This window comes from Nanorana parkeri, unplaced genomic scaffold, assembly GCF_000935625.1.
Source record: "Nanorana parkeri isolate BGI_ZX_2015 unplaced genomic scaffold, ASM93562v1 scaffold1034, whole genome shotgun sequence".
In the NCBI taxonomy this organism is placed as follows: domain Eukaryota; kingdom Metazoa; phylum Chordata; class Amphibia; order Anura; family Dicroglossidae; genus Nanorana; species Nanorana parkeri.
Window position 1 is genome coordinate 442893 of NW_017307302.1, and position 14267 is coordinate 457159.

At 46.8% G+C, this 14267-nt stretch overlaps 1 protein-coding gene across 3 annotated transcripts in view; it reads left to right on the forward strand.

The window, feature by feature from the left end:
- The window catches only part of CNIH2 (cornichon family AMPA receptor auxiliary protein 2), a 153842-nt gene that overhangs the window by 125950 nt on the left and 13625 nt on the right, over window positions 1-14267 (forward strand). For all 3 annotated transcript variants that reach the window (XM_018567349.1, XM_018567348.1, XM_018567350.1), the window contains one exon: window positions 11829-11972. In XM_018567349.1, the coding sequence (XP_018422851.1) occupies window positions 11829-11972 (144 nt within the window). The remainder of the gene's footprint in view (window positions 1-11828; window positions 11973-14267) is intronic.

The window sequence follows — 14267 nt, forward strand, 5'->3', positions numbered from 1 at the left end:
TGTATGTACGGGATCTAACATCTCTCAGGGCACGTGCTAGGAGCTTCCCAGGCTTGTTCCCAAATTCATAGAACGTGCGGCATGCTCTACCTAACTGAGCCCGTACCCCCTCCAGCAGGAGGTCCCTAAGTTCTGTACGAGTCCGGGTCAGAGTGGTCAGAGTGTCCCCATCTAAAGCAGCCCTGTGGCGCAACTCCAAGTCTCTCAACTGGGCATATAAGTCGTCTATTCTTTGGTGTCGCTGCCTCTTCCGCCGGGCACCTATTTTGATCAGCACCCCACGCATAACACACTTGTGAGCTTCCCATAAGGTTAGCGGATCCTGCGCCGGGGATGCATTGTCCCCAAAGTAAAGTGCTAGCTCTGATTTCAGGTCGGCCAGGATTGTTTCGTCTTGCAATAGGGATTTGTTCAGCCGCCACGTAAACGGCGAGCGAATACCTTCTCTCACAAGAATACTCATATGCACTGGGGAGTGGTCAGATAGAGCCGAAGTGCCTATGGAGGTGCCAGAGAGAAGGGGCAGCGCGCGTGTTGGAGCAAAAAGAAGTCTATGCGTGAATAGGATTGGTGCGGGGCTGACATATGTGTTTAATCCCTGCCGGTGGGGTCGTTAATGCGCCAGGGATCCACTAGCTGGATTTCGAACAATGACCGTTTGACTCTTTTCCTCTGGGCATGCGAGATTTGCGAAATTCCCCTCGTGGAGTCTAATGCGGGGTCTAGTACCATGCTGAAATCTCCCCCTAAGGTCCATAGTCCCTCTGCAAACAGCTCCACCTGCGCCCAGAAGGATTCCAGGAAGGTCACCTGTCTAGAGTTAGGGGCATACACTGTGGCAAAGGTCACCCTGTGGCCATGTAGGTCCCCTTTAACTAGCAGCATTCTCCCCTCCGAGTCTGCATATGTGTCTACACATTTCCATGGCAAGGACTTGGCTAGTATAATGCTCACCCCTTTGGATTTAGAGTCCTGGGATGGGGCATGGTAAGACGTGGAATATCTGTGGTTTCCTAGTTTGGGAATATGCCCAACCTTGAAATGAGTCTCCTGTAAGAATGCTACATGAGACCTCTGTCTCCACAGCTCGTTCAGTAAATTTGATCTCTTTTCAGGGACATGAAGCCCCCGAACATTAAAGGAGGTAACATTTACAATCGGCATGATGTGTGGTGTAACTCACCGCTCCCGTGGTTATACTTCTGGTGGGCACGTAAGGATTTCTCCAGGCCAGTCCGCCTGGCCAGACCCACTTCCTCGGGTTTCCCCTCTCGTTGGTGAGCTCTCGGTGTCCCAGGACCGGGCACGGACAAACACTAAGGAAGACTAGACAAAAACACTGATTGGAGAACAAGACTCACACGAAGACTCGACAGCTAGAGACAAAGAGAAGAGAGGAGGAGATAGAGCACTAGTCGCACCGAGGGTGAGGCTACATCCGACCCTAGTGCAGGAAAGAGAGAAAAAACAAATAACATAAGAGTAGACAGTTACAAGCCAGGCGTTCCTATGGGTTAACTCCAACACGGAGAGGAGACGCCTGAAACTTGGGGGAAAAGGCTAAACACAGCAGCCAACAGAGTGAGATATGGAGATTATATCACGATCTTGGACAGCCAAACGCCCCAGTGGCAATAAACCCGTAGGCTAAAAGCAAACATGGGGCCCGTTCCCGCCCCCGCCCCGTCCACGCGGAGAGTCAGCACCGGACCCGGTCCCACCCCAGCCACCACAGCTGCACGCCATCTCTCCTGAGACCAATATAGAGTCAATATCTTATCTCATTAGGCCTCCCAACATCTCGACACAGTTTAAACTCGGCACAGGTTAAAGTATCCACCCCTCCTAGCCACTGTCAAACCGACTTAGAGGATCACTAAACATGCTCCCATTGTAGTCCCAACCGGGGTTGTGGGTCAGGTATCCAGTAAACACATATATAGGTCCCATAAGACACACCAGTGATTCCGTGTCAGTGGGCCTAGTTCATCCCATGCCAATCCCCAACAACCCCCCCCAGCAAAGCAGGTAACGCCAGCAACCCCACCAGGAGAGGCTGGGCCAATTACTCAATGTCTCACTATGAGGGTCACGCAGAGCTGCGCTCCCATGACAGTTCCCATAGCGTCTCAGAGTCGATCAGATTTCCGGGTCCCCCGGGCGGTCCCTTCTCGCGGGCCGCGATGTGGATCTTTGGCGAGCACCTCTAGGCCTCCGAGGTCCCGATGCTCTGTAGGATGCTGTGGTCGCGGCCTCAGCCGGAGGAATGTCCAGCCAGTCCGGTAGCAGGAGTGGTTCACAGTCAAGGAAACCCATCAGGTCTGGTAGTTGGCGTGGGTGAGTCAGTCTAAAGGACCGGTTGCCTCTGCCGATCAGCAGAGAGAATGGATAACCTCAACGATAAGGGACACCGCCCACTTGGAGATGATCCGTAAGGGGCTTGAGAAGGCGCCTGCGATGTAGGGTTTGCGGGCACACATCAGGCAGGATCTGTACGTCAGCTCCATCAAAGTCCACTGCGCCCTGTCTCCACGCATTGCGGAGGATTTCCTCCTTGACATTGAAAAAATGCACACGGCACAATACATCTCTAGGCCTGTTCACATCGGGTCCTCTGGGGCCCAGGGTCCTGTGCACCCGATCAAGTTCCAGCTGATCCGTCGGGGGCTTGCCTAGTAGGCCATTGAATATAGCTGTTACAGCCGCCTATAGCTTCTGGGATCCCCCTCAGCCGCAAGTTGTTGCGGCGGTTACGATTTTCGGTGTCTTCCAGCCGCAACTGTAATTGGATCGATGGGGCCTTCTGCGTCAGCACGGCCTCCTCCAACAGGGAGACTCGGGCTATGAGTGAGGAATCTGCCGTCTCCAAGGCCTCTATGCACTGTGCGTGCTGGTCAACTCCCTCCCTTACCTCTGCAAGATCTGCGCGGAGGGTGGCCGCAATCTGGGCGCTCATGGCCTGCATGTCTTCCCTGGTTGGGAGCGCCGCCACCATGGCACACAGGTCCTGCCTGCCGGATAGGTCCGATCCACCCGTCGCTCGCGGGGGCCCCTGCGAGGCCGACGCCTCCAGACCCAGCATCGGGTCAGGTAAGGAGCTGGATGGGGATGGTGGTTGCTCCATCCGGGGCAGTAGGGCCTCCGGTTGGGAGTGCGTTGGGATCGCAGCAGGCGACAGTCCCGGCGCTTCCACATGCCACACTGTAGGCCCGGCACCAGATGACCCCGCGGCCTGGTTCCTGGCCCTGACTCCCGCAGACGGCTGGGACAGAAAGGGGTCCAATCTGGCCTGCACCCGCGGACGTGGAGGGGCGCGGGGGGTCCGCGACTTTCTGGTACCCCTCGACATGGGGCGAAATGGTGTCAGATGAGAAGGTCTACTGCTAGATACTCCATCACTCCACGGAGCTCTCCTCACTCACGTCCGCTCAGCACCATGTTCAGGCCACGCCCCCCCGACAGTCACTACTTAAACTGGGCCACCAGATTGACCGTTGAACCAGGATTATGGTTTTGTGGATTCCAAAATGACTTGCTATTGGGTGATCCTGAAAGAGTCCAAGAACTTTGGGGCGCATACTGGGAGGCACAAAGATTTTCTCATTGCAGAGAGAAAGTTCTTCTTGTGCCGAAAGGCCGGAGTTCTGTGATATTTCAGCTCCCACTGACACCTGTTTAAGTTGGGTCAAGAAATCCCCTTGCAAAAGTAAGAAACTGTGTGCAGGTAGAATCGTGTCTGGTTGTTGGGGCCATTTCACTTCAGGGAACATACGTGACAATGCATCTGGTTTTCCGTTCTTGGAGCCTGGTCTGTAAGTAATGTGAAAAGAAAATCTAGAGAAAAACAGGGCCCACCTGGCTTGGCAAGGCTTCAGTCATTTGGCCGTCTGCGTTAAAAATTAAGATCAGGTGAGCTGCACCTTCAAGAAGATGTCACCATACTTCTAAGGCGGATTTAATGGCCAACAATTTCCAATCACCTACATCATAATTCATTTTGGCTGGGCTTAGCTTCTTAGAGAAGAAAGCAATGGGATGGAGAGAAGACTTTGGCCCTAGGCGTTGCGACAGAATAGCGCCAACAGCGCTTTCGGAAGCATCTACTTCCTGATCAAAGGGCAGGTCAGGCTCAGTTTGTCATAGAATAGGTGCTGAAGTAAATAATGTTTTCAGTGTGTCGAAAGCCTTTTGTGCCTCAGGAGACCATTGAAACAAGTAGTCTGTTTTGTGAGTTGGGTAATGGGGATGGCTGAAAATGTTTTAATACATTTCCGGTAGAAGTTAGGGTAGAAGTTAGGGAATCCCATAGAGATACCAGATGTGGATATTATAAGCCTTAGGAATGAAATTAAATCGTTTTCAAATTAGCATTTTTCAGCTTTCACATACAGTTTGTGTTCCCTCAAACGGCCCAAGACCTTCTTAACGTGTTCATGGTGCTGGTTAACAGAAGGGGAAAAATAAGACTATCGTCAAGGTATACGATCATAGAAAGTAGGGATATCCCAAAACGCATACTAGTATCGTTATCTGGGTCGATACAGGGCATTTTCACATGTACTTGTACTTGTGAAAATGCCCCGCTACATAGCGCCGATACCGGCACTTTAATTTTTTAAATAGTTCCAGGCTGCCCAGAGGTATCGCGCTTGTTGGGGTCCTCTGGGCAGCTAAACTAGGACCTCCACAGAAGCTCCTTCCACAGCACGGCCAGGAGAGCGACGGTGGTGCAGGAAACCATGGCATGTCAGCTGGAAGCCTGATACCGGGCCACGGGCGCTGCGCTTTGCAGTTAGATGTTCTGATCTGGTGAGTGTGTCCATCCTCTGTGTGTCTGTGAAAGCTCTCCCCCATCCTAGAGATGGGACTTTTTCACTTACACGTTCCTCCGGAGCTGCTACACCTGAGGTCCGCACAGCAAGGCTGCCTGTTATTAACCCCACTATCACCACGGGCTTCCTTACCCTCTCCTCCACCACAGAATGTCTACCATTACCCTCTCCAATACCACCGTCTGCCTAAACCCCTCCAACACCAGAGAATGCCCTCGATAATCACAGGCTGCCTGCGATTAACCCCATCATAATCACAGGCTGCCTGCGATTAACCCCTCCATAATCACAGGCTGCCTGCGATTAACCCCTCCATAACCACAGGCTGCCTGCGATTAACCCCTCCATAACCACAGGCTGCCTGCGATTAATCCCTCCATATTTAGAGGCTGCACGATGCCTTAACATAGCTGCCTTATGGCAACAAACAGACACAGGATACTTTATCTACACAAGCTGCTTCATCACAGTCCAGGATAATCTACCTACAGGCTGCCTTATCACATACTCGAGAAACCCATGCTGCCCGGAGGGCCGGATTCCTCACAAGGCCACTGTGGCCATGGCCTCAGGGCGGCAGGGAGTAGAGGGGCTGCACAGCTTGTTAATAGATAAACAACACATATAGAAGCGCACTGCTGATGTGAGGTCACACTGCTGGAATGTGTCAAAAGAATTCGAGGAGTGGATATGCTTGCAAATGATTATCGGTCTCTAAGTTGAAAAAAAAGGGTGTATGAACAATAGAATGGTCGGTGTGCTAGCTCCTTATAACAGGGAGAGGAGCCCTGTGGATCAATATATAGCAATACACAATTGGTTTGTAGGAGCGCTACTACCCTGGGAATGCTAGTGTCTAATAATATGTAAAAGGCACTGGACTCACAGTTGGAAGGTCTCCTGGCATCTGGTTGGCAGTTCACTGGGATGGAACTTGACTCGATGGATGATTGGCTCCAGTGGTGAATGTTGGCAGGTCTGGACAACATTCACCACTGGGCAGGGGCTGACTGGCAACTTTTAGCCCAGGGGGCAAGTACAACCCAGAGGCCCACCACTGGGGAACAGTTTCTTGGATAATCGGGCCTGACTTAAGATCAGATCCATCCGCTAGGTGGATTGCCAATGAATGTGACTTGACGAATTACCTGTATGGAGACTGGCAATAAAGGTAGGATGAGTCAACTTCCTAAGCACAACAGGGCAGTTGCATGAAAAATCGCCAGGCTCTCCACAGTACAAGCATAATTTACTTTGACATCACCAGTGTTTTTTCTTCTGCAGAGAGAGGGGCATGAAACAGTCCCAACTGCCTGGGTCCAATTGAATGGAAAGATGGATAAGCTCTTCGAGAGAGTCAGGAACCCCAGGTCTAGTCAATTCATCCTTAAGACTTTCTGTGAGTCCCAGGCGAAACCGATATCATAAGGCTGCATTATTCCAATTAGTATCAGCACTCCATTTACAAAACTCTGTAACGTAATCTTCCACAGGGTGGCGACCTTGCCGAAGAGCATATAAGATGGACTCTGCAGTGGAAGTCCGCTGGGGGTCATCATAGCCATCCCATCGGGACTCTGTTCATACTTGTAGAGCCGGTGGCCGGCTTTACAGTAGAAGCGATTCTGGTGGCTCAGCTGCTGTCAGATGGCTTTTATGATCCGGTAAGCGCCCCCGCCTGACACCCCGTGTTTCCCGGGCTCCCCTGCCCCTCCTACGGGCCTGGCGATCGGCATCTCGGGTGTCATTGGGAAGCTGGGGCCGGGAGCGACACGTATTGCATCACTTCCGGTCCCATAGCTGTCATTGCTCGGCTCCTGAAGCCCAGCTATAACCTATTGAAGTGTGATCTGCACTTCAATAGCTTATTTAAAGTAGAAAGGTGATACTAGGGGTCTTTTAAGAGGAGGACCTTAAAGAGGACCTGTCACCACCAATATGCTATCACAAGGAGGGACTTGTAAGCCCCCCTATGTGATAGCAATTAAAGTAAAGTTTTAAAAATAATATGAAATAAATGAAATGTACAAATAATTTTAAAAAATGTTTAAAGTCCCCCGCGAGCACGCGTGTCGTCACGTAAACACGCGTCGGGTGCGTCTATGTACAAAACGACAATTGCGCTACACATGTCGGGTATTGCCGCACACACCAGAGTGAGAACAATAATTCTAGGTCCAATATTTATGCGTGTCTCTGAATGGATGACCTGTAGTGGCTTTTAAAGCGTTGTGCATGGACTTTTTGGGGTACTGAATTCAATCGCATTTTCACAGATGCACACGTTCAATTTTTAACCTGAGCATGTTGGGTATCTATTTACTCGTCGTAGCCTCATCTTTTATATTTTAAAAAATGGTTTTATATAGTGTTTTGGAGCACTAAATTTAACATAAGTGCATTTTTCACGAAATTTTTGGGTTTGATAATAAGTTGTGCTAATGTCGTGCAACGTACAAATTTCCTACTGCCACCATTTTATTCTATAGGGTCTAGGCTTTCAGAAAATATATCATATTTGGGGGTTTTAAGTAATTTTCAGTCCTAAAATGTGGATTATAACACGTAAACAAAAAATGAAAAAAAAAAGACCTTTGTCCTTAAGGGAGCAGACAAAATCTGGAGCAATTGCCCAGAGCAACCAATCATCTTCTCTCTTGAGTTTGTTCAGTTAAGATTTGAAAATGAAAGATTGGTTGCCATGCACAGCTGCTCCAGATTTTGTCTGTTCCAGTTTTGATAAATTCCCCTCAATTTGTGGTTATTCCTCTTAGATTTATACCTTAGAGTAAGAATTGGGGTGGTTTTTGGAGGTGCATATATCGCTATACATTAAAATAAAGTAATGATGTGACCATTTTTGTAATCACAGCTTTTTATATATGGTTTTCTTTTCTTTTTTTCTTTCAATATTCAATTTTTATTGAAGTTTAGGATTTGAAACATACATACATGGTAAAACACCGACAGGGCAGTCAACCAGCCAAACAAATACATTTGAAGTAGCATTTTTACATCTTTAAGTAGTCGCAAACCTGCACTGACTGGACCCAGGTGTTCAGAAACAAAGAGGGGTACCAGGAAGGGCCTGGTTAGAAAAAAAAAGGGGGGGCAAGGAGAAGGGCAGATAAGAGCAGAGCAGGGGGAGGTAGGAGGGGGTGTAGGGAGCACGCTAAAACATTTAGGTACCATGGCATACGTGCAACATAAAACCTTATATTATATTGGGGTCTGAGTGGGCATTATGCATCAGAAATACCAAAGGAGCAGATGGTCAGCACATCAAACATAGATATTGGGGAGTGAGTTTGAAAGCAGTTCATGGAGACCGTATGGTTTCGAAAAGAGTCTTGCGGTCTTGTCAGGTGAGTGTGAGCTCCTCCATTTAAGCATAGATAGTCAACTTTGAGCAGCCATTCTTTCAATGAAGGAATGGTAGGGGAGTTCCAGTGTTTCAGAATGAGGAACTTTGCGCCATTCTGTACATGCGGTAGCAGAGATTTCTTGTAGGTTTTAGGTGATAATAGGCAAAGCCATGGGTCATGTGGGACGGGCCGACCGGTGATGAAGGTCATAAGTTGGATGATTTGGTGCCAAAAATGCGTGCCTCTGAAACCGCATCCCTTCCAGCATTCTGAAGAGTGAGAGGGTTGAATAGAGTGCAAGCGCTTAGGCGTATAGTACCATTGTGCAAGCAATTTGAAGGAAGATTCCAAAACTTGAGAGCTGATGGAGGATGAAGAATTGAGCTGCAAGACATGCTGTTTCTGCGGATCATTCAGGGTAGCGCCAAGTTCAGCTTCCCAGTGTGAGAGATATCCTGTGAAGTCCTGGAGGAGAATAGGATTTTATAAATTTGCGAGATACCATGGGTTGGAGGGGAGGCTTGAGACAACAAACCCAATGTGACGCGGGAAGAGGCGCGACATCCGATTGAGCACTGTATGAAGGTCCTGTACTACAGAGACGCCCACTCTAGATATATATAACAGATACGAAATTGCCACTATCACAGCTAGTGGAGTGGAGATGAAGGGACTGCTGTCCTCAGAAACCAACTGGGAGATTGCACACCTTGTGAAGGGCTTTGAATAAATAGCGAAGACCCAGACTCCCCTCCCCCTTATCCAATACTGTTGCTGATCAGTGTCACTTTTTTTGTATATTAATCGCCTCCCGGCTGGTCGTTGTAAAGAAAGAGGACCGGCTGGGAGCTTCCTGGATCTGAGCGGGTATATTTAAACGTCCTGTCAGCCGCGCGCGCTGCACACACGTGCGCGTACGGGAAACTGACAACATTTAAAAACTGGCAGCAATGCCTGTTTACATACAAGCTATCCGCCGGCTATAGAGCCAGCGGATCGCTTTATAACGTGCTGTTCTGTGCGCAGATCTCTGCGCCATCAGCTTCTTTGGGGGTCCCTAGGTGACATTAGAGGTCTTGATGTCTCCATAAAGAGGACCTGTCACATCTTCTTTGCTATCACATAGGGGGTTTCTTAGCCCCCTATGTGATAACAATAAAGTTAAGTGAAATTTTTTTTTTCTAAAGTCCCCACCCATACATACACACATGCAAACATGCGTCGGGTGCGCATACGTGCGAAACGACGATTGCGCCCATTACGCCGCACATGTCACATATTGCCGCGAACGTCGCAGTGATAACATTAAACTGATGAGCGGTAAAAGCTTTTAAAGCATCGCCTATGGTCAATTTTGGGCATGGTAGTTTTTTTGCGATATCGCAGGTGTGCGCAAATTTAAAGCTTGACATATTTGGTGTCTATTTACCCGACGTGACCCCGTCTTTTATATTTTACCAAAAAATTGGGTAATAATAATTGTATTATAACAATGTTAAAAAAATCCTTTTTTTTCAAAATTTTCAGTAATTTTTCCTTAATATAGTAAAAAATAAAAACCCCAGTGGTAGAGTCTCAGATGTACTGTGCACTGTGTATGGGGGGCTATGCAGGGTCACTCTCAGGTCACTCTCACTCTCTAAGCCCTGTGTCCAGCGCGTCACTAAGTGTCACGCCCGGTGGGTTTTCTATAAGCTGAGGTGGATCGCAGCTGCAGAAGAGAAGCTTATCTCGTATGAATCTAAAACGGCACTCAGTCACGAACCCCAGGCGTCACTCTCAATCAGAGGCGGAGAGTTAGGGGTTCTTGCATCATCAGCCGTATAAACAAAAAGAAGGCAAACACAAACGAGTACTCAGTGAGGAGGAGTTATTGGTTCATAACCCCTCATGGATCTATAGGTCCCTTAGGGAAGGGATGTAGTACGCTTAGTACAGACAATTGGATTAGGCAGTATATGCCAGAAAGACTCCAGAGTACTTGCGCTTTATGCAGAAGATGTGAGCCAAGACATAGATCCCAGGTAGAGGTGTAGGGGAACCCTCCAGTCGGTCCTGTTGGTTGGAAGGCCGGTCTACAGTGTAGTTCCAGGGTGTTTTGGGCATGAGAAACCCAATAGTGAACACCCTGTCTCATTCGGAGTGAGTTTAAATAGGCCGCGGCCGTGACGTCACGCGGCCGCGGCGCACTTCCGCGTTCCAGCGTGGAACGCACAGCACCTCCCCTAATGGGGGAGGAAACCCTCGGCGGTGTCTCCCTCTGTTTCGTTCCACCCTGGAACGCAAACGGGACGCGGCCCGGAGCGGAGGGATGTTACACTAAGCCCCGAGTCCATCGGGTCACTAAGCCCAGAGTCCATCGGGTCACTAAGCCCAGAGTCCAGCGCGTCACTAAGCCCAGAATCCATCGGGTCACTAAGCCCAGAGTCCAGCGCGTCACTAAGCCCAGAGTCCAGCACGTCACTAAGCCCTGAGCCAAATTCATATACTGTTCATCATTGCTGTATACAAGGGATTTTATGTCCCCCTACAGCTGGTGCCATTGTGCATTAGAGTGTAAGCTCCTCTGTACAGAGACTGATGTGACTGGCTCAGTGTTTTCTGTACAGCACTGCAGTATATGTCAGCGCTATATACATGTATAATAATAGTGTGTGACTGTGGGGGGGACATTAGAGACCTGCCCTGACCACTGTTCTCACTGTTCTCACTACACAGATTGATTATTCCACACACATTATTTGTGTATTACTCACCTCCTCTAGATACTCAAAGAATCTCTGACTTGGTGCGGACACTGTCCTTCCTTCTGGAGAATGGCTACTTTTGTTCTCCATGGTCCCTGTGTGTTGTAAAGCAGATACCGCTTCAAGCTCACTTTCATGATAGACTACAATCTCAATACAAATTACGGTAGTAAACTAAACATGAGATTGTAGTCAATCATGAGAGTGAGTGGTGGCTACTTTACAACACACACAGGGATCATGGGGAACAAAAGTAGCCATGCTCCAGAAGGAAGGACAGTGTCAACACCAACTTTGAGATAATTTGAGGATCTACAGGCCAGTTTTACACAAATAAGGTATAGTATTGTTAATAGTTAAGGTACTTAAATGCATTTTTAAAATGGTACTTCTGAGTTTAATGTCACTTTCAACAACGTGCAGTGTTAAGGTGTCTGATATTTTACTTCAGATTTGCAGCTACTTGATTGCAAAAGTCTACACTTGAACTATTTGTCTATATTATAAAATCATAGATGGCTGAAATGTAAAGGTAATTCTTAATAACATTGAATTATTATATACACTATTTTATAGAAAATGTTTAACAAAGGTAGTTTTCCTTTAAGGCAATAAATTAGCAATGCTTTTTCCATGAAGTACCACAGAAGTAGAACATTTAAAATGTCAGAATTCTTGTTTAATTCTGTCAGCTGGAGCTAGATGTTCTTGACAATACTGTTATTAATTAGTAATTTTACACTTGGCAACTGTCTTCTTCCATAACGGCACACTGAGATAGCTGAAGATGCCATTAACAAGCTACGATTAATCCATGCATAATGGAAAATTATTTTGAAGTGCATATGAGCTGGCTAAGTAATATTACTTGTGGCCTGTTACAGGTACTTCCACCGACCTGCAGATGGCTCAGAAGTTATGTTTGATCCAGTCTCCATAATGAATGTGGACATTCTAAATTACTGCCAAAAGGAAGCTTGGTGTAAATTGGCATTCTACCTGCTGTCCTTCTTTTACTACCTATACAGGTAAGTTATATAATATCTCATTGAAGGATTTTTATGGCAAAGAGATATTACACTAAGTAATCAAACCTAATCACTTAAATATATTTTAATATATTAACAATGACCTTCTCTTATTTGCTTCCTTTTAGTTTGTTAATATAAAAGATATACTGCTTGATAAGTACAAAAAAAACCCAAAAACCTCTTGATCCTGTCAAACTCCAGTGCTGTTCTGTGACCTATGCACATTGCAAGATGTATCTCAGGAGGTCTTAGCAAACCTGCACAGGCTTACTCTGTGAACTACAAAGCACCTAGTCCCTATGTTGTGGAGATAAAAAGAAGGGGAGGTGTTCTCTAATCCTAATACACTTTTTGTCCTACAGTGACAATGCTCACCCTCGATAGATTACAGTACAGTGACTGTTGTCACCCTAGTACAGGAAGTGTGTTACTGACATGCTTATCAGATGCAAATAAATGTAACTCCAAATGCAGCCACTACATTTAAAGGAGTGGTAAGCTGCCATACATTCAATTTTTGTTCTTGGGTTCATATACACGTTAATGGTAGCCTGTAACTTACAGTATAATTACCTATGTCAGATGTCCAAACTCTCCCGGACGTTTCGGGAGTCTCCCGCTATTAGACAGCGGCTCCCGGCCACCCGGGAGAGAAACATTTTCTCCCGGAAAGGTTTACTCTGCTCCATCTAGCAGAGTAAACCTTTCCCTGCTGTCTGTTATTTTTTTTTTTTATTCCTTTTTTACCGGAGCCGCCAGCAGAGTAAAAAAACCCCAAAACAAACAAACAAACAAAAAAACACAGCATAGAAATGAATAGCTAGATTGCTATTGGCTATTTGAATTTGCAATAGCCAATAGCAAACTAGCTATTGCACCTGCCCACTGCTGCTGTCAATCAGCAGAGATGAACCTGAAGTTCTCCATCAGGTCCTCCTCTGCTGATTGACAGCAGCAGATAGATAGACCTTATACTGACAACTATACTATAATATTTTTAATATTAGCTACAGGAATGAGAAGTATGTTGGTTTGAACGCTAAATTTCAAAAAGGCAAACTTCAATAAGCTATGTCATCTAGTGTATGACACTAAATGGGACAAGAACGAAACCTGCATGGCTATATAAACCGGTAAAACAACATATCAATGAGAGGAAGCTGGCATTAAAAAAAATATAAGATGGAGGGGACTGCATTGCCATTCCAGATCTACAAGGAATGCAAAAGTGCAATCCGGGCAGCTAAAATAGATTACCAAAAAACATATTGCCACAGTCAGTAAGAAGAACCCCAAAAAATTATTCCAATATACTGTATAAACAGTAAATAGATAACAAAGGAGCATGTAGGCCCAATAATAGAGGAGAACGGAAGATTAATCATAAATGACATGGAGAAGGTTGAGGTATTAAATTCATTTTTCTCCTCAGTATGCAATTGAGAAAAATGGAGGTTTAATGTAAGTATGTGAGTAGTTTAGTGCATAATATACTGCAGTGGTTGACGGTAGCGGGTTTCAACAAAGACTAGAAAAACGTAATGTGAGTAAATCATTAGTACCAGAAAACCTGCACCCAGGGGTACTTAAAGAGCTCAGCCAGCTTATAGAGAGAACATTATTCATAATTTTCAAGGACTCCATAATGACTGGTAGGGTACCAAGTGATTGGCATAAGGCAGGGGTGCCCACAATTTTTTGTGTTAAGATCTACTTTGCAAATGACCAGCTCAATGAGATCTACCAACAAATGGCATTGCAACGCACCTCGCGCACCAGAACACAGGGTAGGTGTGATTGTGCAGTACAGTGCGTTCATCCCTAAGGAGTGTGCGATCAACACACAGTACTAGTGTGAACAGGACCAAAAGCTGGCCATACATTGCTCTATTTTTTTTGTTTAACCTGCGGGCTGAACGGAAAAAAAGAGCAGATTCCTCCATCAATGCTATGAGCACTTTGATCGAGGAATTCCCACTGTGTACTTTATGTTCTGACAGCGACCGCCGGCCGCTGTCAGAATACCCACAGAGAGCCGGCTACTCATTGGCTACCAGCTCTGTTCGTAGAAAATGTTTCCCAATGGCTCCTGATCGAGGGATGTTGGAAGATGCTGGTGCTGACAGCGGCACCCACTGTGCGAATTTCAACTGGTTCATCAAAAACCAGCTGAAATTCGCACAGTGCATGGCCACCTAAAGTCAAACGCACACTTACCAGACAGGTAAACTATGAGACTATTACCTGTAATAGCCAAACTGTGTCAGCATTGCTGCCTCTTTTTTTTATCCT